The 27,258-nt window shown below is 37.3% G+C and overlaps 1 protein-coding gene across 2 annotated transcripts in view; it reads left to right on the top strand.

The window, feature by feature from the left end:
- RNF128 (ring finger protein 128) overlaps positions 1–27,047 on the top strand; it is a 98,175-nt gene extending 71,128 nt beyond the window's left edge. For both annotated transcript variants that reach the window (XM_027962884.2, XM_015105113.3), the window contains exons 3-7: positions 7,577–7,648; positions 11,300–11,382; positions 14,329–14,425; positions 15,217–15,385; positions 25,616–27,047. In XM_027962884.2, the coding sequence (XP_027818685.1) occupies positions 7,577–7,648; positions 11,300–11,382; positions 14,329–14,425; positions 15,217–15,385; positions 25,616–25,749 (555 nt within the window). In that variant the 3' untranslated portion in view covers positions 25,750–27,047. The remainder of the gene's footprint in view (positions 1–7,576; positions 7,649–11,299; positions 11,383–14,328; positions 14,426–15,216; positions 15,386–25,615) is intronic.
- Positions 27,048–27,258: the final 211 nt, after the last annotated feature.

Below are 27,258 nucleotides of genomic sequence, written 5' to 3'. Positions count from 1 at the left end.
GGAATCTTAACCACTTGCGACAACATGAATGGACCTAGAAGATATTATGCTAAGTGAAGTAAATCAGGCAGAGAAAGACAAATAGTGTATGATTTCACTTACATGTGGATTCTAAAGAACAAAACAAATGAACAAACATAACCAAATAGGCACAGAGTCATAGATACAGAGAACAAATAGGTGGTTGTCAAAGGTGAGGGGGATCCGGCTGGGGGGCAGAAATAGATGATGGAGATTAAGTGGTACAGACTTTAATTTACAAAATAGATTAGTCAAAGTGTTCTTTATGTGAACGGTTGATGATTTTGTTATATACATCTGAAGCAATGGACCATGTTGTACCAGTTTGTCATGGGTGCTTGGCATAATAATCAAGATAAATAATATGCACTTGGCTTCATTGTTGGGGTCCTGAGTTTGGGGCAGCATGGCCTACTGCTAGCAGAATTATGTAGTGACCAGTCAGTTCCCCATCTAAGCCTCACATCCTGAGATTCAAATTGGCTTCCTGAGCAGAGATCTGTCACATGTGTCCTTGAAGTTTGCTGCCAAAGAGATAGCACTCCTGTGTGGTCTCAGATGAGGAAGAACTTAGCTACATTAATATCTTAAAATTTGTCCTTGAACTTAAAGCATGACTAAAAATATCTGAAACATTTCTAGTCGGTCACATTAAGTTTTCTCTGCTCTCCTAGTATATGAAATTAACTGGAAGACTTACCAGGTGTCTGCATACTGTACCAGTATCTATCTATCTATCTATCTATCTATCTATCTATCTATCTATCTATCTAGATATATATGTTTATAGTGGGTGCATTTGTATGTATCTGTTCCTGCTTAAATTTGAGGTTTAGAACCCTTTACAAAACTACTGGTTTGGTTCTTACATGAGAAGAGCAGATTAAACAAATTCTTATCTGAGTAGGACCTAGTTTTATAGTCTTTCTGTGATTTTCTCATTGAACAAAAGGAAGCTCTTACAATGAGTCTCTCAGGACTTAAAAAAAATATTCACTTACTATAATAAAGGTTTTGATTGTGTCTTTGAAAAAATGCTATAATCTGAGTCATAACCTATCCCCTGGGTCAAATTCCCCCTTTTCTCAATGCTCTTCCTTACAGTGTATTTCTTCACACTGTTCACAGGGATCATCTTCATGCAAATGATCTGTACTCATATTTCTGTAATTCCATAGACTTATGGGAAGCTGTGTTACAGTCTGCAGCTCCTCTTTCCTTTAGGAATCCTCCCATTCAAATATTGTACATAGGGGTGTCTTTGCTTACTCCTCTTAAAAATTATTTTTATTTATTTGGCTGTGTCAGATCTTTGTTGCAGCATGTGGAATCTTCAGTTGCAGCATGCAAACTTTAGCTTTTCAAATTGAAGTATAATTGACATAAAATATTATATTAGTTTCAGATGTATGACACAGTGATTCGATGCATAGGTTTTTGATTGGGGAAAAAATAGATTTCTCTCAGTTCTCATATATCAAAATAGCCACAACACTCAGATTTTGATTTTGTTCACAAGAATCTGAGTAAAAGAATCCTTTTACCATAATTCTTGATTTTAAGTTTTCTGTTTTGTAAATTCTGAGCCAAATTTTTATGAAAGTTTTTATTTTTAAAAAAGTGGTGGCTTAAGAACAGGAAAATCTAGTTTGCTTATATCCATGTTCTTTTCTTTCTTTTATATACTCACCCTACCCAGCCCCCCATCAAGTAATTAGTTTTGACTACATGCCTAGTTATTTATGTGGGTTTCAGTTAAACTGAAAGCTGAATACCTTGGGGCCAAGAATCAGGCTGACAAATAACCAGACTAAAACATTTATTTCACTTAGTTCAATATAAATTCATAGGTAAAATAGGTAGAATATCTTTGTGTTCACTGTAATTTAAAAATTGAACATTGTAATATAGGATGAGAATTGCTGCAAATCTTCATTTTCGGCCCACTTAAAGTGTCACTCAGAACAACAACAAAAGAAACTGTACAGCTGAAATTCGTCAGTGACTAGAACCATCCCAGCTTTTGAATAATGACATTAAGCTTCTGTTAACAAAATTGGCCAACAACCAAGCTGCTTTGAATCAGTCTTCTACTCTGCCAAATTTTCTTAGACCAGGTATCTCTTAGAACTGGGGAAGAGGTGGGTAGAATATGTTGATATAAAATACTTGTTTAAGAGAGTTCCCCAAATCACAGTAAGTAGTCAAATGAAGAAGGATTTGAAGATTGGATAATAGCTGACTTTGAGGGGTTTTTTTCTTTCATTTATCTTCTTCACAAGGAATGTGAAGCCCTTTAAAGGCTTCTTTGCTGCTACACAATGGAGGCAGTGTACTATAGTGGAGAGATCATGGGCTTTAAAGCCAGATAGAACCTGGGCTTGAATTGAATCACAGCTCTGCAACTAACCAGCTGCCTGGCCTTTAGTCAAGCTTCAGGACCTTTTCTTGTCTATAAAATTTGGATATTAAAATGCCTGTTCCATAAGGTTGTTACTGTTTAAACAAGATGGCACTTGTAAAACTTAGGGTTAAACCTGAGGCATGGCAGGAGTCCAATACATGTTCTTTAAACCTTTTTTTCCCCTCAAAATTGATTGAGTAGAGGCTTTTAATGACTAAAACTTAGATGAGAAAATTTCTTTTTCTAAATTCAAAAGCTATTCTTTGAACAAAGATTAAGCATTATGGGGATTTTAAAAAAAAATAATTAAGGCCCAGTCTTCCACCTACTCACAACCTACTAGGAGAAAAAGACACACGAATAATACAACTACAGAATATAAGAGGTGGAAACCACGTGCTGTTGGAATTTATAGGATAGGAATTCTGATATGATGGAGAGGTACTGAAAAGGTGTCCGAAGTAATTTGTGTACCAAAGTAGATAAACTCTTGAAGTTCTGTTTTTTAAGAAGTAAAACATAAATTATAGTTTGCATTAGGCACATTGTCTTTAAATATTAAAGCATAAAGGGGGATCCAAAGGTTTGACTTAATATTATTCAAACGTGTTGTTTAGTTACTAAGTTGTGTCTGACACTTTTGCGACTGTAGCCTACCAGGCTCCTCTATCTATGGCATTTCCCAGGCAAGAATACTAGAGTGGGTTGCCATTTTTTTCTCTAGGTGATCTTCCCAACCCAGGGATTGAACCTGTGTCTCTTATGTTTCCTGCATTGACAGGTGAATTCTTTACTGCTGAGCCACCAGGGAAGCCCAAAATATTGTTGTAACAATCCTATATAGGATTATTAGTATTCCTACTTACTGGTGAGGGGACAGAATTGGAGAGATATTTCCCAAAACGTTAATTTCTTAGTCATGTCCGACTTCTTGTGACCCCATGAATTGTAGCCTGAAAAGCTCCTCTGTCCGTGGAATTCTCCAGACAAGAATCCTGGAGTGTGTTTCCATTCCCTTCTCCAGGGGATCTTTTTGACCCAGGGATTGAACTGGGGTCTCCTGCATTGTGGGCAGATGCTTTGCTGTCTGAGCCACCAGCGAAATCTCAATGTATTTAATGTATTTAATATAAACTGTACTGTGCTGTGCTCATTCATGTCTGACTCTTTGCGGTCCCATGGACTGTAGCCCACCAGGTTCCTCTGCCCATGGAATTTTTCCAGGTAAGGATACTGGAGTGAGGTGCCATCTCCTACTCCAGATCTTCCCAGCGCAGGGATTGAACCTGCATTGGCAGTCAGATTCTATACAACTACCGCCACCTGTTGTTGTTCAGTTGCTCAGTCGTGCCTGACTCTGCGACCCCACGGACTGTAGCACACCAGGTTTACTCTTTGTGTCTTACTCTTTGTGACCCCATGGACAGTAGCATGCCAGCCTTGCCTGTCCTGCACCATCTCCTGGAGTTTGCTCAAACTCTTGTCCATTGAGTCAGTGATGCCATCCAACCATCTCATCCTCTGTTGTCCCCTTCTCCCCCTGGGAAGCCCTTAATATAAACTACTTGGTCTTAATCTTGTTCTCGTATGTCAGTATTTAGAGGAATGGGCGCATCTTGGAAACTCCTCCTATCAATATGACAGTGAAATATTAATATTTTGAGTGCTGATGGCAGTTTAAAAACCTTTATTCAGGTTCTAAAAATTGTGCTTCTTAACAAAACCACAAGTCACACCTCCGTATTGAAATAAATATATTTTCCTTATAAAAGCTTGGTAGGAGTTATTGGAAACATTCAGATTTCCTTTCAAAGGCTTTTTAAAATTCTAGGGCTGCTTCCTTAAACACTGGTATATGCTGTGCTACAAAATCTTTTAGAGATCCTTCATAATCAAGTCCCTTGCTTAGGATATTTAAAGTTTGCTTTTGATCCCACCTCTCAAATTAATTTGCAGTTAGTCTTGGATATAATCAAAGTTGTATAGTTAGCATTCATCCCTAATGAACTGATAAGCACTAGCACTGGAGGCTCATGTATTTATATTTTGTTGAATATTTTGGAATGAGAAATCAAACTGTGCAGGCTTAATCATGTAAATACACTAGAGATGTATCACTTCCTTGTGAGTACATTTTCCCAGTTGTCAAGCTGGCTGCTTAAACCTAAGTCAGAAGTGCTCTAAAGACAAAGTGCAAAATGGTTGTCAAAAACTTCTCATCAACTTTACTTTTTCCTTCTCTTATTTCACTTTCTCTTGTTTTCTCTTGTTGGCTCTGTTTTTGTATCATATGCATTTTTCTCTTCTTCATGTCGAAATAGCTTATGTTTTATAGGAAACGAAAGTAGTAATGCTTGGAAGTTTAGGCTGAGGCCAGAGCCCTGTGGGCATACTGCTTGTTCACTATAAGAACTGGCCACAATTTGCCAGACCATAGAATCTAGGAGTTGGTAAAACTTCAAATGATTTTGGATGGCTGTATTATAATGGAATCTTGGGGTATGAAGAGCAGACTTCCTGCACTAACTCTGTCGTTTAGAGGTTGCATTCCCTTTTGGACAAATTATTTTACTTTTGCAAGCCTCCATTTGAATGACATTAAAATAGAGATATTGTCTCCTTTAGGGGCTATTGTGAGGATTAAGTGAGGTAATAGATATCACAAATAATTTTAAATTATATAAAAGGTATTTTCTAAGTCTCCTGTAAATGTGCTATCATAACTTTCACAATTAAAAAAAAATAAAAAAGAAAAAACAAACTAAAAAATTTTTAAATAATTATATAAATATAAGGAAGTAGTAGTACTAGCTTCCTACTTCAAGCCACAGTAAACAAAAGATGACTACCTTGATGTCATATTTAGGCTCAAAATTAAGTACCATCATAAAATTCCCCTTGTGAGTGAATTCCATGATTAAGTCTTCCAAACAGGGAGTGAAAGGGCTTCAATTATTCTAAGGGCTAGGCCTTCCTATTAACTGTTTCTATGAGCTATGTTTGCCAGTCAGATAACAATCTGAGAAGTTTCTGCTGCTACTGTGACAGCAGAAAAATACTTTGGCAGGAATCACCTTGGCATCCTTTCACAAAATGATATCTTACATAGGAGGCGGATTTGGGTATTAAGGAATAGCTTCACATACCTATACTCATGGATTATTCTCATCCAAAATATATTTGCTACAGACAGGCATAAATATGCTTATTGATGAAAATATTTTATATTTTCATTTAATAAACATTTTATTGAGTGTCTGCTATCAGCCAGACATTATGCTGGATACTTTACTTACATAGCTTTCCTGGTGGTTCAGATGGTATAGAATCTGCCTGCAATGTGGGAGACCCGGGTTTGATCCCTGGGTTAGGAAGATCCCCCTGGAGAAGGAAATGGCAACTTGCTCCAGTATTCTTGCCTGGGAAATCCCATGGACAGAGCAGCCTGGTGGGTTACAGTCCATGAGATCACAGAGAGTGGGACACGACTGAGTGACAAACACTTAAATTATCTCTAATTTTCATATAGCCTTGATATCCACTAGGGGGTCTCCCTGCTGGGGATGGAGGTACATACAGGGGGATGAGGAAGCTGTTGACATTCTCACAGACTTCTGGTTCTACCCATCTACTTTTTGCTGAATTTCTCTAAGTTTGTTCATTTCACAATACAAAATAGGAAGATTGCTTATCATCTTGCCCTGCTAAACATGCTATCTCTCTATTCCACACAGCATCCACCCAGGCATGAAACCTGGCCTCTTCTTCAGTTTACACATATATTATCTTTTCTTGAGGCATTCATATATGTGGTAGATTTTTACTGAAATAGAAGGAAGGTTTATTTGTGGCATCACAAATAATTTCAAATTAACACTGAATGTCTCATACTACCTGGCTTTCTCCCCACCCCCACCCGCCAGTGCATCCCACACAAAGAGATAGTCTCTCATTGATTCCTTTCCTTCTCACTTTTCCCTCGCCTTTTAGATTTCCCCCATACTTTTTTTTAATTTAATTTTTAAATTTATTTTTATTTGAAGGATAATTGCTTTACAGTGTTGCATTGATTTCTGCCCTACATCAACATGAATCAGCCTTAGGTATACATATGCTCCCTCCCTCTTGAACCTCCCTCCCATCTCCCACCCCATCCAACCCCCCTAGGTTGTCACAGAGCAGCAGGTTGAGCTCCCTGTGTTAATACAGCAACTTCCCACTAGCTATTTGTTTTGCACATGATAATATGTATACATTTCAATGCTACTGTCTCAATTTTTCCCACCCTCTCCTGCCCCCGCTATGTCTATAAGTCTATTCTCTATGTCTGAGTCTCTATTCTTCCCCTACAAATAGGTTCATTGGTACCATTTTTCTAGATTCCATATTAAAACCTCACTTTTGATTCAAATATATACATATGTGTATATATGAATAGATAGATATAAATGTAATATTTTAGTCCTTATTCCCTAAATGAACCATGGACTTGCCTTTGCATATCCAGACTCATCTAGGTATATGTTAAGTGAAATAAACCAAAAACTCTCAGAATCCACCCACCTTACAAGGCAGTAGTGGTTATAAACAGCAATTTTTTTCCCCTGGTACTGAATAACACTGGAAGGATTGATGTTGCCCTAACTTTATAGATGAGTAAACAAGCACAAGAATTTAATGACTTGTCCAGGATTTTTCATTTCATGAGTGACAAAGTCAGAGTTTGAATCTAGGTTCATTTGACTCCAAATCCTATGCACTTTCTACCAAACAAGACACTATTCAAAAAAAAAAAAGAAAAAAGAAAGAAATTGGAAAATATGTACTCTAAGACCTTCTGGGCTTTTGAAAATAGGAAAACTGCTTTGAAAATTCATAGCATCTGAATTCATTTGAAATAGGGACATAGAGCTTTATCATTGTGGCCCAAAGCTGCTGTTTAAGAAGGTAGGAAATATAAGGTTTCAGTAATTTTAAAAATTCCTGTTTGATATGAGATAAATGGACATTTATTATGGTTAATTAAATTGTGTCTTTCAGCATTTACTTATACACTGACTTTTACCTTATAAATATTTATTAATCCTCTCTAACTCTTTTATCATATTTGTTTAAATTTTTTTTTCTAATACATGCTATTTTTTATTACAGAGACAGTTAAAGGCAGATGCTAAAAAAGCTATTGGAAGGCTTCAACTCCGTACACTGAAGCAAGGAGACAAGGTGCATTTATGACTTTTAAATGCTATTTTTTTAAAGCAGTGCTACCAATCCATTTTTTAAAGTTCATGTTCTTCCAAAGTATGATTTTAGTTGGAATTTATAAATATAACTGATTTTTTAATCTATTTAATGCTGGAGGTTGGCTGAATAATGATCCCCAAGGACATCTAGGTTTTTTTTTTTAATCCCTGGAGCCTGTAAATGTTATCTTATATGGCAAAAAAGACTTTGCAGATGTGATTAAGGTAAGGATCTTGAGATGGGAAGATTATCCTAGATTATCCAAGTGAAAGTGAAGTCCCTCAGTCATGTCCGACTCTTTGCAACCCCATGGACTGTAGCCTACCAGGCTCCTCTGTCGGATTTTGCAGGCAAGATACTGGAGTGGGTTGCCATTGCCTTCTCCAGGGGATCATCCAAGTGGGGCCTAAATATAATCACAGTGTTCTTATACGAGGGAGGAAAGAGGAGATTTGACAGTGAAGTAGGAGATGTGACAATGGAAGTAAGAGATTGGAGTGGTACAAGAAATGGTCCATGAGCAATAACACCCAGAGTATAAGTTTGTGTCATTTTAAGCCACTAAGTTATTGTAATTTGTTATAGCAACAACAGAAGATCAATATAGTACTTAAGTACAACTTTACTTGAACATCAATATTCAGATTCAGCACAGTTGAAAAGTACCATTGATGTTTAAAACCCATATAAAAAATTGCTATAGAGGTTTGTACTACAATGAAATTATAGCTATAGAACTTAACTGAAATAGAAAAAAAAATACCATCTATAATAGCACCAAAACCATTGTATACTTAGGTATACATCTTATAAAATATGTATAAGATCTATATGCTGAAAACTGCAAAATATCAAAGAAAGAAAAAAATCAAAGAAGACCTAAAGGAATGGGGATATACCATGTTCATGAGTTAGAAGACTCTTCCCAAACTAAAGATTCAATACCGTTTCAATCAAAATATTAGTTGCATCTTTTGTAGAAATTGACAAGTTGATTCTGAGTTTGTTTGGAAAAGCAAGAGAACTAGAATAACCAAAATAATTCTGATAAACAACAAGTTTGGATAACTAATGTTTCCTGATTTGCATAGTTTTTTTTAAAGTTACAATAGTCAAGAAGGTGTGGTATTAGGAAAAGGCTGGACCTTTAGATCTTTGGAACAGAAGAGACAGTCCAGAAATAGACCTACACATATAAGATCAATTGATTTTAGACAAAGATGCAAAAGCAGTTAAAAAGAAAAGGACAGCCATTTGTTGGCTCAGCATAAACAATGACTGAATATCCATATGCAGAAAAAATGAAAAATGAACCTCAGCCCATGCTTTATACTCTCTGTAAAAATTAACTCAAAATGGACCACAGACTTAAATATAAAACCTAGAACTATGAAGTTTTATAAGAGAACTTTGAAAAAAAATATCTCTGTTGCTTGAGTTAGGCAAAAATTATTTAGATATGATACCAAAAACAAGTCCATTAAAGAAAAAAATGAGAAATTTAACTGTTAAAACTAGCTTTTGCTCTTTGAAAGACACTGTTAAGATACTGAAAAGATGAGCCACAGACTTGGAGAATATATTTGCAAATCCATATCTGATAAAGGACTGTATCCAGAATATATAAAGAACTCTCAAAATTCAACAAAAGAAAAAGCAACCTAGTGTAAAAATGGGCAAAACAGACATTTTACCAAAGAAATATATGGTTGGCAAAGAAGCACATAAAATGTTGCTCAACATCGTTCATTATTAGGGAAGTGCAAATTAAAACCGCAGTGTGATACCCACAGCACATTTATTAGAATGGCTAAAACCAGTTGAACCTACAATACCAATAGCTGGTCAGATGTGGAACAGCTGGAACTTTCATGCGTTTGGTGGTGAGAATGCAATATACAGGGAAAGTGATTTGGCAATTTTATGAAGTCAAATATACACTCTCCAAAGAACCCAGCAATCTCACGGCTAAGTGTTTACCCATTCATGCTTGTTCAAAATTGTTCAGGGAAGCTTTACTGATGATTACCCAAAACTGAAAAGAAGCCAAATGTCCTTCAAATGGTGAATGGATAAAAAACTGTGGTACATCTATATTAAAGAGTACTACTTAGCCATAAAAACAGCAGAACCCTACTGATGTATTCACCAACAGGGATGAATTGTAAATGCGTTAAGTAAAAGAAGCCAGACTCAAAGGCTATATAATACACAATTCCACTTATAAGATACCCTGGATAAGCCAAAATAGAAGGCACTGAAAAACAAATCAGTGGGTAACAGAAGATAGAGGTAAAAGGAGGGGGTTAATTACAAAGGGATATAGAGGAATTTATTGGAGTACCAGGACTATCCTGTGTCTTGATTATGGTGGGAATTAAGTGACTGCATGCTTCTCCAAACTTGCAAAACTGTTTACTCAACATTTAGAATGAATTTAACTTCATGTGAATTATACCTTAATTTTTTTAATGGAAAAACATAGCCAAAGAACTTATACTGCTGCTGCTAAGTCGCTTCAGTCATGTCTGACTCTGTGCGACCCCATAGACAGAAGCCCACCAGTCTCCCCCATCCCTGGGATTCTCCAGGCAAGAACACTGGGCTGGGTTGCCATTTCCTTCTCCAATGCGTGAAAGTGAAAAGTGAAAGTGAAGTCACTCAGTCGTGTCCGACTCTTAGCGACCCCATGGACTGCAGCCTACCAGGCTCTGCCATCAGTGGGATTTTCCAGGCAAGAGTGCTGGAGTGCGGTGCCATTGCCTTCTCTGAAAGAACTTATGGCACTGAGTAAATTCTAAAACCAAGAAAAAGTTTACGTCAGTGCTACATGTTTCTCTTTATACTATTCCTCTTGGGTTGACTTTATTCTTTTACATTTATTTATTTATTTCTGCCATGCTACATGGCTTGCAAGATCTGAGTTCCCCGACTAGGAATTGAACCCAGGTTATGGCAGTGAAGAGTTGACTCATTGGAAAAGACCCTGATGCTGGGAGGGATTGGGGCAGGAAGAGAAGGGGATGACAGAGGATGAGATGGTTGGATGGCATCACTGACTCGATGGACATGAGTTTGGGTAAACTCCAGGAGTTGGTGATGGACAGGGAGGCCTGGTGTGCTGCGATTCATGGGGTTGTAAAGAGTCGGACACAACTGAGCAACTGAACTGAACTGAACTGAACTGATGGCAGTGAAAGCCCAGAATCCTAACCACCAGGCTACTCAGGAATCCTCTGCTTTTACTTTTTAAATTCTAAGTATTTTATTTTCTAATTTCAATTACATAATACACAGTGTTATCAACTCTCATCGCCATGTATTATATTAGATCTTCAGACCTCATAGTTGAAAATTTGTACCCTTTTACTAACTTCTCCCTATTTTCCCCACTCCTTAGCCCTTGGAAACTACTTTTCTACTCTGTTTCTATAAGTTTGGCTTTTTTTTAAGATTTCAGTTAAGTCTAGATAATTTTAAATTTCTTATTGAAAGTCATTTTAGTAATATGATGCTCCTTCTGTAGGAATTTAAGTAATGTATTAAATACATGTATATTCTGATCTTGCTCTGTAGTTTAGTGTATTTTTCTTATCCATCAGAATAACAGTAGTAACTCTTTGCTCTTAGGAAATTGGCCCTGATGGAGATAGTTGTGCCGTGTGTATTGAACTATATAAACCAAATGATTTGGTGCGCATCTTAACCTGCAAGTAAGTTTGATTTTCTTTTATGTTGTTAAAAAATAGCTGATTTACAAAAATGATTATAGTGCAGGAAACTATTTTGAATGTCTCCAAATAAAGAAAGTGTTTGTTTTTAACTTCTTTTCACTCAAATACAGATGATTACTTTATTTTTAATATCATTGGAAATAGTATAAGGCTAATTATATGAAGGTTCCATAATCTGGTAATTTGGAAACTACCTCTGTAAAAAACTGAGAACCTAGCTAGCACCACTGTTTATTGTGTGTGTGTGTGTGTGTGTGTGTGTGTGTGTGTGTGTGTGTGTGTGTGTGAAGCCAGCTTGTGCGGTACTGGATAATTTAATTAAAAAGACTTCTGCCCATCCTGTTGAGAAAAAAATGAAATCAATTTATGAGCACCTATTTGGAAGTCTTCATTAGCTTCTCATTATCCATCTCCTGGAAGTTATTCTTAACATTCTTCCTTTTTGCTATTAAATAATGGTATTCTTGGAATTTGTCACATTTCCTAAATTATCAGAATTATTTTGAACTCAATACTTTTGTCTATATTATAAAGAATGACTGAATAACTGTACCATTTTATAGTTCAGTTCAGTCGCTCAGTCACGTCCAACTCTTTGCGACCCCATGAATCGCAGTACGCCAGGCCTCCCTATCCATCACCAACTCCTGGAGTTCACTCAAATTCACGTCCATCAAGACAGTGATACCATCCAGCCATCTCATCCTCTGTCTTCCCCTTCTCCTCCTGCCCCCAATTCCTCCCAGCATCAGAGTCTTTTCCAGTGAGTCAACCCTTCGCATGAGGTGGCCAAAGTATTGGAGTTTCAGCTTTAGCATCATTCCTTCCAAAGAACACCCAGGACTGATCTCCTTTAGAATGGACTGGTTGGATCTCCTTGCAGTCCAAGGGACTCTCAAGAGTCTTCTCCAACACCACAGTTCAAAAGCATTAATTCTTTGATGTTCAGCTTTCTTCACAGTCCAACTCACATCCATACATGACCACTGGAAAAACCATAGCCTTGACTAGATGGACCTTTGTTGGTAAAGTAATGTCTCTGCTTTTGAATATGCTATCTAGGTTGGTCATAACTTTCCTTCCAAGGAGTAAGCGTCTTTTAATTTCATGGCTGCAGTCACCATCTGCAGTGATTTTGGAGCCCCCAAAAATAAAGTCTGACACTGTCTCCACTCTTTCCCCATCTATTTCCCATGAAGTGATGGGACCAGATGCCATGATCTTTGTTTTCTGAATGTTGAGCTTTAAGCCAACTTTTTCATTCTCCTCTTTCACTTTCATCAAGAGGCCTTTTAGTTCCTCGTCGCTTTCTGCCATAAGGGTGGTGTCATCTGCGTATCTGAGGTTATTGATATTTCTCCCAGCAATCTTGATTCCAGCTTGTGCTTCTTCCATCCCGGCGTTTCTCATGATGTACTCTGCATAGAAGTTAAATAAGCAGGGTGACAATATACAGCCTTGACGTACTCCTTTTCCTATTTGGAACCAGTCTGTTGTTCCATGTCCAGTTCTAACTGTTGCTCCCTGACCTGCATATAGATTTCTCAAGAGGCCGGTCAGGTGGTCTGGTATTCCCATCTCTTTCAGAATTTTCCACAGTTTATTGTGATCTACACAGTCAAAGGCTTTAGCATAGTCAATAAAGCAGAAATAGATGTTTTTCTGGAACTCTCTTGCTTTTTCCATGATCCAGCAGATGTTGGCAATTTGATCTCTGGGTCCTCTGCCTTTTCTAAAACCAGCTTGAACATCTGGAAGTTCATAGTTCACGTATTGCTGAAGCCTGGCTTGGAGAATTTTGAGCATTACTTTACTAGCATGTGAGATGAGTACAACTGTGCAGTAGTTTGAGCATTCTTTGGCATTGCCTTTTTTTGGGATTGGAATGAAAACTGACCTTTTCCAGTCCTCTGGCCACTGCTGAGTTTTCCAAATTTGCTGGCAGATTGAGTGCAGCACTTTCACAGCATCATCTTTCAGGATTTGAAACAGCTCAACTGGAATTCCATCACCTCCACTAGCTTTGTTCGTAGTGATGCTTTCTAAGGCCCACTTGACTTCACACCACTTGATCACACCATCGTGATTATCTTGGTCATGAAGATCTTTTGTGTACAGTTCTGTGTATTCTTGCCACCTCTTCTTAATATCTTCTGCTTCTGTTAGGTCCATACCATTTTTGTCCTTTATCGAGCCCATCTTTGCATGAAATGTTCCCTTGGTATCTCTAATTTTCTTGAAGAGATCTCTAGTCTTTCCCATTCTGTTCTTTTCCTCTATTTCTTTGCAGTGATCACTGAGGAAGGCTTTCTTATCTCTCCTTATTATTCTTTGGAATTCTGCATTCAGATGCTTATATCTTTCCTTTTCTCCTTTGCTTTTCACTTCTCTTCTTTTCACAGCTATTTGTAAGGCCTCCCCAGACAGCCATTTTGCTTTTTTGCATTTCTTTTCCATGGGGATGGTCTTGATCCCTGTCTCCTGTACAGTGTCGTGAACCTCCATCCATAGTTCATCAGGCACTCTATCTATCAGATCTAGTCCCTTAAATCTATTTCTCACTTCCACCGTATAATCATAAAGAATTTGATTTAGGTCATACCTGAATGGTCTAGTTAGGGTATAACAAAAAAAATCAAGATCCGAATTACTGTCCATGTTAGGTCAGGCAATATCTTAACTATTTTTTAAGTAAGTGGTATTGAAAATAGTTTTTATGAAGCTAGGGTAATGAGGCTTTTATATTTAAAAGTACTGTATTATGAAATTTCTAAATTTTGATTCTGTAATTGTGTGTTTTAAAGGGAAAAAAGTCATTTGTTAAAAGACCAAGTAAACTTAGAGAGTAACCTGTTAGTATATTAGGCAAAGTGTTGTTGCTATTTCACAACAGATAACCAATTTATATGTTTTTTCCTTCATTAGCCACATTTTCCATAAGACATGTGTTGACCCATGGCTGTTAGAACACAGGACTTGCCCCATGTGCAAATGTGACATACTCAAAGCTTTGGGAATTGAGGTAGGCATTGCTAAACTATTTATACAAAGGAACTTAAGCAGTGTGTTATTTATATATCTTAACCTTCAGGAAGTTATCATGCTATTTTTAAACTATACAATGTGCTAGACTTATAGGTTATACCAAAAATGGGAACTACTTACATCATAGTGACAGTGAGATGCCATGTTGGACCACCTCTATTTTCCTCCTTCTTCCCCCTCCTCAAATGTACTTATTATGTGGTCAGAACTTGAAGTGATAACCCCAGCTGACTTCTGATACCCCTTGTTGTTTTTTACTATCTTACTATTGCATTGCAACCAAACTTGTAGTTAAATGACCATGTAAAGTTTGAGAAAGTATAATAAATATTGAATTATATTTCATAAGTGAAAAAACTACCTGTTTCACAATATGCACAACAGAGAGTCAAGCTCAACAGAATCTTCCTGACTTGAGATATATAGATGACAGTGATTCTCAGTACTCCTAGGGGACAGCATAGGAATTTGTCTTTTGAGTGCGTTCCTTGTCTCAGGCATTATATTATGAAGTGTTCACCCAAATAAACATGTCAAATGTTTATTTGATGACAGTCTGCCTGTAACATCTTTCACCCCATTGGAACCTGTTAGTCCAGTGCTCTGGCTGGGACCAGCAAGAGATGTTTGTGATCATCAAAAAATGGATTTTAAGTTTCAAAAGAAACCTTGCTCTAAGAAGTCACCTATGAAGAAACTTTGTAATAATATGTCAAGGAAAAGCATGTACTCTCAGAGCCTGTTAATGTGGTCAAATGCTTTCCACAGGTGGATGTTGAAGATGGGTCAGTGTCTTTACAAGTTCCTGTATCCAATGAAACTTCCAGTAATGCCTCTCCTCATGAAGAGGATAACCACAGTGAGACGGCTTCATCTGGATATGCTTCAGTTCAGGGAGCAGATGAACCACCTTTGGAGGAACATGCACACTCAGCAAGTGAGCACCAGGCTGAGGGGCCCCAAGTGCCCCACAAATGATCCGCTGGAGATTAGACACCCAGGCAGTGTACTCCTGTTTTTTAGCATTTATTCTGTTCATCCATTAACACAATTAACACATTCCAGGTTTTTTCTAGTGACAGTGATGCAATGCAGGATGCACCCCTCTTTTGACTTAATATACACATACTGAAATATACCTGAAACAGATGAAATGCATTAAGAATGGGGATTATTCACAGATGAAAAGATTTTTCATTGGAAAGTTGCTCTCCAATGCATTTAAGTGTTGATTTATTAACTTACAGAGGCTAAGGACAAGTTTTCAACTTTAGAAGCCATTCTTTATTGCATATCAACCAGAAATTATGATAAAGAAGTTATATAATGATAAAATATAATTTAATTTCCATAACCTTGATTTATACACAACTTCTCCAGAACCACCCCCTCCTTTTTTTCCCAGATGGGAAACTGTGTTTTAAGAACAGTGTGCTGCCACCTGTTATTTGCCATGAAATGAACAAACTTTGGAAACTAAAAGTGAATATATTAATTTCAAAATAGTAATGCCATACCAGTAGAGAGATTTTAGGGAATTCTGTTACTTTTTTCCTTAGAGAAAACCCCTATACAGATTATTTTCTCTTTCTTTAACTTCTACCTTTGTCTTTTGGTTTTTGTTGGTTTGATAGTTTTTCCTCAGTCCCCATTTTGAGATGACCTAATTCTGGCCTAAAAAATACGAGGAAAACGAAATGTCAAGATGACTTGTAAAAGTTGCAGCTTCCTATGACATGAACCTTTGTCCTTGGTAGGCTTATCAGTGCCATAGATACCATTTGTACAGAGGTCATGAGGAATACTACCATGCAAACGCAAACCTCATATTGTAATCTAATCTTTGAACATTTCACAGAGTACAAAGTAGTCATAAGAATCTTAATAATCTGCCTATAATAGATAATCATTGTCTCTTAGCCTCAGATGAATTTTTGGTTCCTGTAACTGTGTGCTAATAGAATTCAGTGAAGAGAAAGGAGAGGGTATGGCATAATTCAGTTTAGCAGCATTGGTAGTTCAGTGGTAGAATTCTTGCCTGCCCTGCAGGAGGCCTGAGTGTATGGGATAATTCAGTTTATTGCCAGGTCAGTTTAAAAGAAGAAGAAAAGTCCCAACCTACTATTTTGGTGTTCTGTTTTTATGGGGGAGGGTGGAAGGCAGAACAGTTTTTGCAGAGAATTTGAAAAGCAAATAAAATGACAATTCATATTCCTTCTCCTGTATTCTTTATCTGCATAAATGGTAGGAACACCAACCCAGGTGCCTCAATCCAGAAACTTAGGGTGAATCCTAGATTCTTCCCTCTCCCTTTCCTTTTGATTCAATATAATTTTTCCTTTAATCCATCTCCTAATTTCTAACCTTAATTCAACAGTCATAGTTTGAACCACTGTCTTCTTTCTGCCCATTCCTTCCACTCTTCCTCCACCAAGAAATTGGGGAAGTCAAGCCCAACTCCTGTTCCTCCTTTAAAACTTTCTCCCCTTTGAGTTTGGAGAATGGATACATACATATGGATGGCTGAGTCCCTTTGCTGTTCACCTGAAACTATCACAACATTGTTAATCAGCTTTCAGTTCAGTTCAGTTCAGTTCATTTCAGTTGCTCAGTCATGTCCGACTCTTTGCGACCCCAGGAACTGCAGCACGCCAGGCCTCCCTGTCCATCACCAACTCCCGGAGTTCACTCAGACTCACGTCCATCGAGTTGGTGATGCCATCCAGCCATCTCATCCTCGGTCATCCCCTTTTCCTCCTGCTCCCAGTCCCTCCCAGCATCAGTCTTTTCCAATGAGTCAACTCTTCTCATGAGGGGGCCAAAGTATTGGAGTTTCAGCTTTAGCATCATTCCTCCCAAAGAAATCCCAGGACTGATCTCCTTTAGAATGGACTGGTTGGATCTCCTTGCAGTCCAAAGGATTCTCAAGAGTCTTCTCCAACACCACAGTTCAAAAGCATCGATTCTTCGGCACTCAGCTTTCTTCACAGTCCAACTCTCACATCCATACATGACCACTGGAAAAACCATAGCCTTGACTAGATGGACCTTTGTTGGCAAAGTAATGTCTCTGCTTTTGAATATGCTATCTAGGTTGGTCATAACTTTCCTTCCAAGGAGTAAGCGTCTTTTAATTTCATGGCTGCAGTCACCATCTGCAGTGATTTTGGAGCCCAGAAAAATAAAGGCTGACACTGTTTCCACTGTTTTCCCATCTATTTCCCATGAAGTGATGGGACCAGATGCCATGATCTTAGTTTTCTGTATCTTAGTTTTATTTTGTATTTGTATCTTAGTTTTATTTTGTATTGGGCTTTAGCCCATACAAAATAAAATGTTGGAAAGAAAACTTGCTCCCCTGAGAAGCCTATCTTTAGTTACATGTGTGGCCCTACTGTCACTTCCACAGAACTTATATCATTGCACTTATTGCACTGAATTGTATTAAAACCTTTTAAAAGTCCATTTGGGTAGGGACAGTGTTTTATTGTTCACTATTGTACACCCAGCACCTAGTACAAGCTTCCTCACAGCAAATACTCAAATAAGTATTGAATGAGTGACCACACAGAATAAATAAATAAAATAAAAAGAATAATAGGTTAACCCACATAAATGGTGTTTGTTTGCCTTAATAAGAATAAAGTAATATGTTTCCTGTAATTATAAATTAGACAGAGATGTTTAAGCTGTGTGGAGTAGATTTGTTTCCACATTAAGAAACCAGAAGTTTTATTAAATATAAAATTAGTCCTGATTTAAAATCATGTATTTTAAGATAAGCTTCTGATATCTAAGGGAAGTATTTCTTTGTATTTTAGTTGTAATTTTTTATTTTACAGTTCAACTGTGGCCCCCAGTCATCATTATTATGCTGAGATTGTGAGATATTCTAATTTACATCTAATAGTTTGTAGAAAAGTTGCACATATAGAAATATTCATCTTTACCCTGCCTTTTCTTCACTTTTAGAAGCCATATGCTATTTCTAAAGTCAGTAACAGATACCAAAAACCAAACCAGTCTAAGAATACCCATTATAAAGTCAACAACCTATGTTACTTCCTCATATGATTGGATTTTTCTCAGACACTAAATGTTTGAGGCATGCCAAATATACAATCATCACAAGTGTGAGCATCCAAATAAATGGATATATAGAATTGGTATGGCCTTGGGGTAAAATCCTCCCATTCAGAGAGTCAGAGCAAAAATAAAAGTTAAGAAATTTAAGCTTAGTTTCCTAATACTTTATTATGCTCTTCAAACAAATCAAATATTAAATGAACTTAAACCAACATCTTTGAAGGTGAATGTGTTAGTGTGACTTTTGTGACTACTTAAAATGTAATCATGGATAGAAGTGGCACACTTGCCATTCCTTTTATATATTGATATTTGGGGTTTCATAATTTAAGGGTTACTTTTCCTTCTTGGCTACTTCTATAGTTCAGAGATACTGCTAATAGATAAATTGGTGCCTCAGTCATATGTCTTAAATTAAGAGAATATACTTTGCTTTGAGGGAAAAGGAGATAGCAACCCACTCCAGTATTCTTGCCTGGAGAGTCCCATGGATGGAGGAGCCTGGCAGGCTGCAGTCCATGGGATCACAAGAGTCGGACATGATTGAGTGACTAAACCACCACCACCACTTTGGTTTGAGATCAGATGACAACTGTGAATTTTTAAATTGGTTTTGCAAAAACATTAGAACAGCAAAATTTAACATTAATAATAAAGTAGACTTGTCAACTGGAGGAGGAAATGGCAATCCATTCCAGTATTCATGCCTGGAAAATCCCGTGGACAGAGGAGCCTGGTGGGCTATGGTCCACAGGGTTGCAAAGAGTCAGACTCAACTGAGCACACACACATACTCACACACAATTATATAATAATTGTTTGGGCATCTTTCCTATTAACCACTGATTATTATGGTGATAGTTGGTTTAAATAGCTTCGAAAACATACAGTTGGTTAGTTTGTGCCTGTGTGTTCCATCATTGTGCTGAGTTGTATTAGAGCACTGGTTTTCAAACTTAAGCATACCATGAGTCACCTAGAGGGCTTGTTTAAACAGAGGGGAGGGCCTTCCCTGGTTCAGTGGTTAAGAATCCGCCTTGCAGTGCAGCGGACACAGGTTCAAATCCCTGGTCTAGGAAGATCCCACATGCTGCGGGCCAACTAAGCCCCTGCACTGCAACTTGAAGCCAGCGCTATAGAGCCCATGCTCTACAAGGACAAGCCACAGCAACGAGAAACCCATGCATTGCAACTAGAGAGTAGCCCCCACTTGCTGCAACTAGAGAAAGCTCGTGCACAGCAACAAAGACCCAACACAGCCAAAGTAAATGAATAAAAGTTTATTAAAAAAAAAAACAGAGTGGCAACCACTAGTTTCTGACTCAATAGGTTTGAGATGAGCCCTGAGAATTTTCATTTCTAAGAAGTTTCCAGGTGGTAATGATACTGCTTATCCAGGGACCACACTTTGAGAACCACAGAATAGGGCCCCTAGTTCTTAATCCTTGCTGCACATTAGAATCACCCAGAAGAACTTTAAACATTACTGATACCTGGACTCTACCCCAGAATAGTTCAATCAGAATCCATGAGATGTGGGGCCCAAACACAGGTTGTTTTTTTTTTTTTTTAATAGTTTCAGCCTGACTTTAAAAATGTTTCAAAAATAGTAAAAAGAATGCCAATCACTGAACTTCTCCAAGTATTAACATTGTATATAACCATATACAGTTATCAAAATCAGGAAATTGTATGATAAAATGTTGGTAACTAAATTGAACTTACTCAAATTTCACCAGTTGACCCATTAATGTACTTCTTCTGTCCTAGGATCCCACATTGCATTTCCTCTTCTCTCATTTCCCCCCAATTTTATTGAAATATACTTGACATATAACCAGAGAAAGATTAGTCACCAAATCTATCATCTCAAATAATTACAAATTGTGTGTGTGTAGGTGTGGTGAGAACATTTAAGATCTACACTTAGCAACTTTCAAGTATTTACTACAGTATTGTTAACTGTAGTCACCATGCTATATATTAAATTCTCAAGAACTTACTCATCTTATAACTGGAAACTTGTATCCTTTGATGGACATTTCTCCATTCCCCCCCTGCTTCTAGCCTCTTGGAACCACCATTCTGTTTCTATGACTTTGACTTTTTAAAAAAAGATTCCACATATAAGTGTTATCATACAGTGTTTGTCTTTCTCTGTGTGGCTTATTTCACTTAGCACAGTGTCCTCAAGATCTATCAATGTTGTTGCAAATGGCAGTATCTCCTTCTTTCTCATGGCTGAGTAATATTCCTGTTGTGTATGTGTACATATATATGTATCTCACATTTTCTATATCTGTTGATCAGTCAATAGAAGCAGGTTACTTCTGTGTCTGGCTATTGTGAATAATGGCAGTGAACATGGAGGTGCAGCTGTCTCTTCAGGATAATGCTTTCATTTCCTTTGGGTATATACCCAGAAGTTGGATTGCTGGATGATATGGTAGTTCTATTTTTAGTTTTTTGAGAACATGTTTCCCATAGTGCTGTACCAATATACATTCCCACCAACTGTGCACCAGAGTTCCCTTTTCTTCACATCCTTGCCAACAACACTCATCTGTTATCATTTTGATAATAGCTATTCTAACAAGCGTGAGGCAATATCACATTGTGGTTTTGATTTGCATTTCCCTGATGATTAGCGATGAACATCTTTTCATGTACTTGTTGGCCATTTGTATCCACATATCTTCTTTGGGGTGCTTCCCAGATGGGTCAGCAGTAAATATTCTGCCTGCCAATGCAGGAGCCACAGGAGATGCAGGTTCAATCCCTGGGTCAGGAAGATCCCCTGGAGGAGGAAATGGCATCCCACTCCAATGTTCTTGTCTGGAAAGTCCTTTGGACAGAGGAGCCTGATGGGCTGCAGTCCATGGGGGCAAAGAGTTGGAGATGACTGAGCAACTGAGCATGCACACATGTCTTCTTTGGGAAAATATCTTTTCCCCCCAAAATTTCAATTCTGTCCAGTTTTAAATCAGATTATTTACTTTTCTGCTATTGAATTATATGAGTTCCTTATATATTTTGGATATTAACTCCTTACCTGATATGTGGTTTGCAAATATTTTCTCCCATTTTGTAGCTTGCCTTTTCATTCTTTTGATTATTTCTTTTGCTGAGCAGAAGCTTTTTGGTTTGATGTAGTCCCATTTGTTGATTTTGGCATTTTAAGTCCTTAATCTATTTAGAGTTCATTTTAATTTAAATTTATTTATTTTAGTTGGAGGCTAATTACTTTACAATATTGTATTGGTTTTGCCATACATCAACATGAATCCACCATGGGTGTACACGTGTTCCCGATCCTGAACCCCTCTCCCACCTCCCTCCCCGTACCATCCCTCTGGGGAAGTGGTGTGAGATGGGAGTCTGGTTTCATTCTGTTGCGTATTTATCCAGGTTACCCAACACCATTTATTGAAGACTGTCTTCCCCACTGGATGTTTTTGGTTCCCTTGTCAAATATTAGTTCATCTCACGCATGTGAGGCATGTGAGATCTTAGCTCCCTGACCAGGGATCCAACCCATACCCCCTGCATTGAAAGCTTGGAATCTTAACCACTGTACCACCAGGGAAGTCCCTATATACGTCCTTTATGTTTGGATATGTTCTTTCTATACCAAATCTGCTGAGAGGTCCACATTACATTTAACTGTCATGTCCTTTTAGTCTTAATATGTGACTGTTTCTAAGTCTTCATTTTTCTTGGCTCTGACACCTTTGAAGGCCACCAGTTAGTTACTTTGAAGAATATCCTTCAATTTGGAATTGTCTGCTGTTTCCCAATGATTAAATTCATTGTCTATTTCTGGCAAGAAAACCACATATCTTATCTTGTCTGCTTGATATCATATAATGAGGCACATTATGCCCATGTCTTATTATCACTGTTTTTAACTTTGTTCACTTGGTTAAGGTGGTATCTGCCAAGCCTCTTCTTTTAAAGTTATTATTTTTCCCTTTATTGTTTTATAGGCACTTGGAAACTATGCAAATGTCCTGTTTCTCATCATAATTTTTACCTACTAATTTTAGCAATCATTGATAGTTCTTGCTTGCAATAATTATTACTGAAGTGTGTGCCAAATGGTGATTTTCTATTTCCATCCTTCTTTCTACATTAATTAAGCTTCTAATTTAAAGAAGAGCTATCATTTCTCCACTTATTTATTCAACTGTTTATAATATGGACTCACAGACTCACTTCTTTTTCTCCATAATATTATTCTCATGATTTATTCATGCTTAGATTGTTCTAGATTTGGTCATTGGGAACTCCCTCAAGTTGGTTGATTTTCTTTCAAAATAATGCCCCCCCCCTTTTTGAGTACTTCCTTACTTTCTATCATCACAAGATGGTCTAGGCCAAGGAGTGGCAAACTTTTTCTGTATAGGGCCAGATAATAAGTATTTTAGGCTTTGAAGACTTTAGGTCTTTGTTGCTTTGGGGGCTGGGACAGTGTTGTTTTATCTTCCAACCTCTTAAAAATGTCAAAATCACTCTTAGCTATGGATTTGGCTTGCAAGCTGTAGTTTGCTGGCCCCTAGGAGAATCCCAGGGACGGGGGAGCCTGGTAGGCTACCGTCTATGGGGTTGCACAGAGTTGGACACGACTGAAGTGACTTAGCAGCAGCAGCAGGCTAGAATCTAGGTTAATCTTCTCTCTTGCCCTAGCCCTAAAATCAGGGAGTGGGGGCTTTTATTGGAGAACAGCACCTCAGAGTCAAGATCAGGCATTAGGTATGCTCATTGCTTTTGGAGTATCATTGCTATTAGACCTTTAAAGGAACAAAGTGAGGAAATATGTGTATGTACTCACACAAATATACACACATCTACATTTACCTATCTGAAGAACAGCTAGTTCATACTGATGTATGATTCTAATCCAACATCACAGAGTTTATTCTAGCCTTCCTCTTTCCTTACTTTTAACTCCATTCTTGGACATTGAGAAACCTGGCTGTTATTATCCTCAGTATATTTACTTATTTGTTCAATCCTAAAGTACATGTAAGTTGTAACATTGCCAATGTACCCTGTGAAGAACAATTCCACTAACCAGTGTAGTTCTTTGGTTTTAACCTTATAGGATATAGTCAAAATATCATTTTCCAAAATTACTTAGGTTAGTTCTTTTCTTTCCCACTCTCTTCTGAACTCTCTATATTTCATTTGTAAAATAATTATATTCACTTGTTACTACTTGTATTCCATTTTGGGAACTCCCTTCACAACTTCCTGGTTGATTAGCTTTAGTCCTTCTGTCTATCTATCTATCAGTTGGTAAAGAATCTTCCTGCAATGCAGGAGACACAGGAGATGTGGGTTCAATCCCTGGATTGGGAAGATCCCCTGGAGAAGGAAATGACAACCAGTATTTTTGGCTGGGAAATCCCATAGACAGAGGAACCTGGAAGGCTACAGTCCATGGGGTCACAAAGAGTTGGACTTGACTGAGCATATACACAGATCTATCTTATCAGTCTCTCTATGTATATGAAAAAGCATAGATAATTTTTTAAAGTGCTCAGGTGATTCAAACATGAAGTTGATTTTAAGAGCTATTATATTTAGAATAGAGAAGAAGCAGAAGACATAACTGTTGCTCTTAAGGATGCTATAATGTAGGTAAAAATAAACACATGTATGAATCAACAAAATAGTAATTGTAAATTAATATAATGCCATAAATGCTTTAGGGCTTCCCTGGGTGCAGTGGTAAAGAACCCGCCTGCCAATGCAGAAGATACCAGAGGCAAGGGTTCGATTCCTGGGTTGGGAAGATCCCCTGGAGGAGGAAATAGCAACCCACTCCAGTATTCTTGCCTGGGAAATCCCATAGACAGAGGAGCCTGGCAGGCTATAATCCATAGGGTCACAAAGAGTCAGGCACGACTGAAGTGACTGAGCACACACATATAAGTGCTTTATGTAAGGCAGCAAAATCATATTAAAGAAACAGGGAATTAGTGTGATAATCAGAGTGTGATTGAATTAGATAAGAAAGACTTCTTAGACATGTGTGTTGAATTTTGTCTTAAAGAACAGAGGGGTATTTTCTTTCTGGCTAACTTCACTCTGTATAACAGGCTCCAGTTTCATCCACCTCATTAGAACTGATTCAAATGTATTCTTTTTAATGGCTGAGTAATACTCTATTGTGTATATGACCAATACAGTATACTAACGCATATATATGGAATTTAAAAGATGGTAACAATAACCCAGTATGTGAGACAGCAAAAGAGACACAGATGTATAGAACGGTGTTTTGGACTCTGTGGGAGAAGGCGAGGGCAGGATGATATGGGAGAATGGCATTGAAACATGTATAATATCATATACGAATCACCAGTCTAGGTTTGATGCAGGATACAGGATGCTTGGGGCTGGTGCACTGGGATGACCAAGAGGGATGGTACGGGGAGGGAGGCGGGAGGGGGATTCAGAATTGGGAACACGTGTACACCTATGGTAGATTCATGTTGATGTATGGCAAAACCAATACAATATTGTAAAGTTAAAAAATAAATATTTTTTAAAAAAAGAAAAAAGAAAAACAGAGGGGTAAAAGCATCCTAAAATTGCCATTTAACAATTTTAATTGGAGACTAATTACTTTACAGTCTTGTGGTGGGTTTTGCCATACATTGACATGAATCAGCCACAGGTATACGTGCGTCCCCCATCCTGAAGCCCCCCCCACCTCCCTCCCCATCCCATCCCTCTGGGTTGTCCCAGTGCACTGGCTCTGAGTGCCCTGTTTCCTGCATTGAACTGGGACTGGTCATGTATTTCACATATGGTAATATACATGTTTCAGTGCTATTCTCTCAAATCATTCCACCCTCGCCTTCTCCCACAGAGTCGAAAAGTCCACTCTTATATCTGTGTCTCTTTTGCTGTCTCACATATAGGGTCATCGTTACCATCTTTCTAAATTCCATATATCTGCGTTAGTATACTGTATTGGTGTTTTTCTTTCTGACTTACTTCACTCTATATAATAGGCTCCAGTTTCATCCACCTCATTAGAACTGATTCAAATGCCATTTTTTTTTTTAAGATGAAAATCTACAGCTGGTAAACCATGAAGCAAATTCCATGGCAGTGGATGTTGTTCCTCACGTTGACAACCCAACCTTTGAAGAAGATGAAAGTCCTGATCAGGAGACCACTGTTCGAGAAATTAAATCATAAAATCTGTATCAATAGAAAACTTGAACCTTTAGTAATAACAGAACTGCCAATCAGGGCCTAGTTTACTACTAAGGAACTGGATAAACTTAATAAAATAAGAATGATACTGAAAGTGCTGAGATAACTAATATTATGCTATAGTTAAATGACTTAAAATATTAAACCTATTAACTTTTTCCACAAACACATTATAATATTTTTCATAGGCAAGTTTCCTCTTGATAGCAGTAGCAACATTTTTAAACATTCAAAACTCTTGTCAAGTAATCATGTTTTCCATTTATAACAATTTTCTTATCAAAACATGTTGCTTTTAAAATGTGGAACAGCTATAATCACTTTATTTTATGATAGTATCTTAATTAAAAATAATACTACTTTAGCTTGGGCTATATGTGTCAGGGTTTTTCTCCAGGTGCTTATATTGATCTGGAATTGTAATTTAAAAAACAATGCAAACTTAGGCTAGTACTTCATGAAATATCTATTTAAACTGCATTAAGTTGATAGAAAAAGATTAAAGCAAAATACTCATTTTAACAATTTCTTATTTTAAAAAGCAGGCTAAATTTACTTCATTTGAGTGTCAAGCATAGTTTTTTAGAGAATATGGACTGGACTGGATTGATTGGTATATTAATGATACCAATTTGACAAAAGATCATAGACATAAACTTTCCTTACAAAAACACTGTATAACTATTTCTCAAACTTTACTTATGGGACTTTCAAAAGTAGAACATATAAATCATCATGCCATTTGAGAATGATTTTGAATAAGTCACACAAAAATTGGTAGTTGATCTCTGTGTATGAATTTGTCTACAGAAATTAGTCTATAGAAAATGTTTTCCAAATAAAGTTGACTGAAAATTGAGTTTACATTTTACCAAAATGGGCTTTATAAAATAACATTAGGTAAAATAAAATTCTATCTATGTAGCTATAAATTTCGTGAATGCATTTTCTTGGTGTTTGAAAAAGAATTGGTGTTGGGGGGTAGAATTCCAGGTGCCTTAATATAAAGTTTGAAGCTTCATCCACCAAAGTTAAATAGAGCTATTATAAAAATGCACTTTATATTTTCTGTGGCTTATCTTTGGTTTTAGAGTTTTGTTTCCAGTACAAATTCCAGCAGAATTTAAGCAAAAGCAGAATAGACATGTATTTTTGTTGGCTAAATATAGAGTGGATGAAACCATTGCATTCTTGTACACTGATTTGAAATGCTGTAAATAGGTCCCGATTTATATTGATTCTCTTTAAATATAAAACGTAAATAAAATATTCCAATAAAAGTTTGTGTCTGGTATTTAGTAATCATATACTAACTTTTAACATATGCTTGGATTTAGGAGGAAAAAGGTTTAATGTAAATATTTGTTGATATATTTGATTAATAAAAACTAAAACTTCAGTATTTGGGCTTCCCTGGTGGCTCAGATGGTAAAAAAAATTCACCTGCAATGCGGGAGAACTGTCTTCTATTCCTGGGTTGGGAAGATCCCC

This window comes from Ovis aries, chromosome X (genome assembly GCF_016772045.2).
Source record: "Ovis aries strain OAR_USU_Benz2616 breed Rambouillet chromosome X, ARS-UI_Ramb_v3.0, whole genome shotgun sequence".
Classification (NCBI taxonomy): Eukaryota; Metazoa; Chordata; class Mammalia; order Artiodactyla; family Bovidae; genus Ovis; species Ovis aries.
The sequence above is the reverse complement of the archived record's forward strand: the minus strand, read 5'-3'. Positions and strand labels throughout refer to the sequence as shown.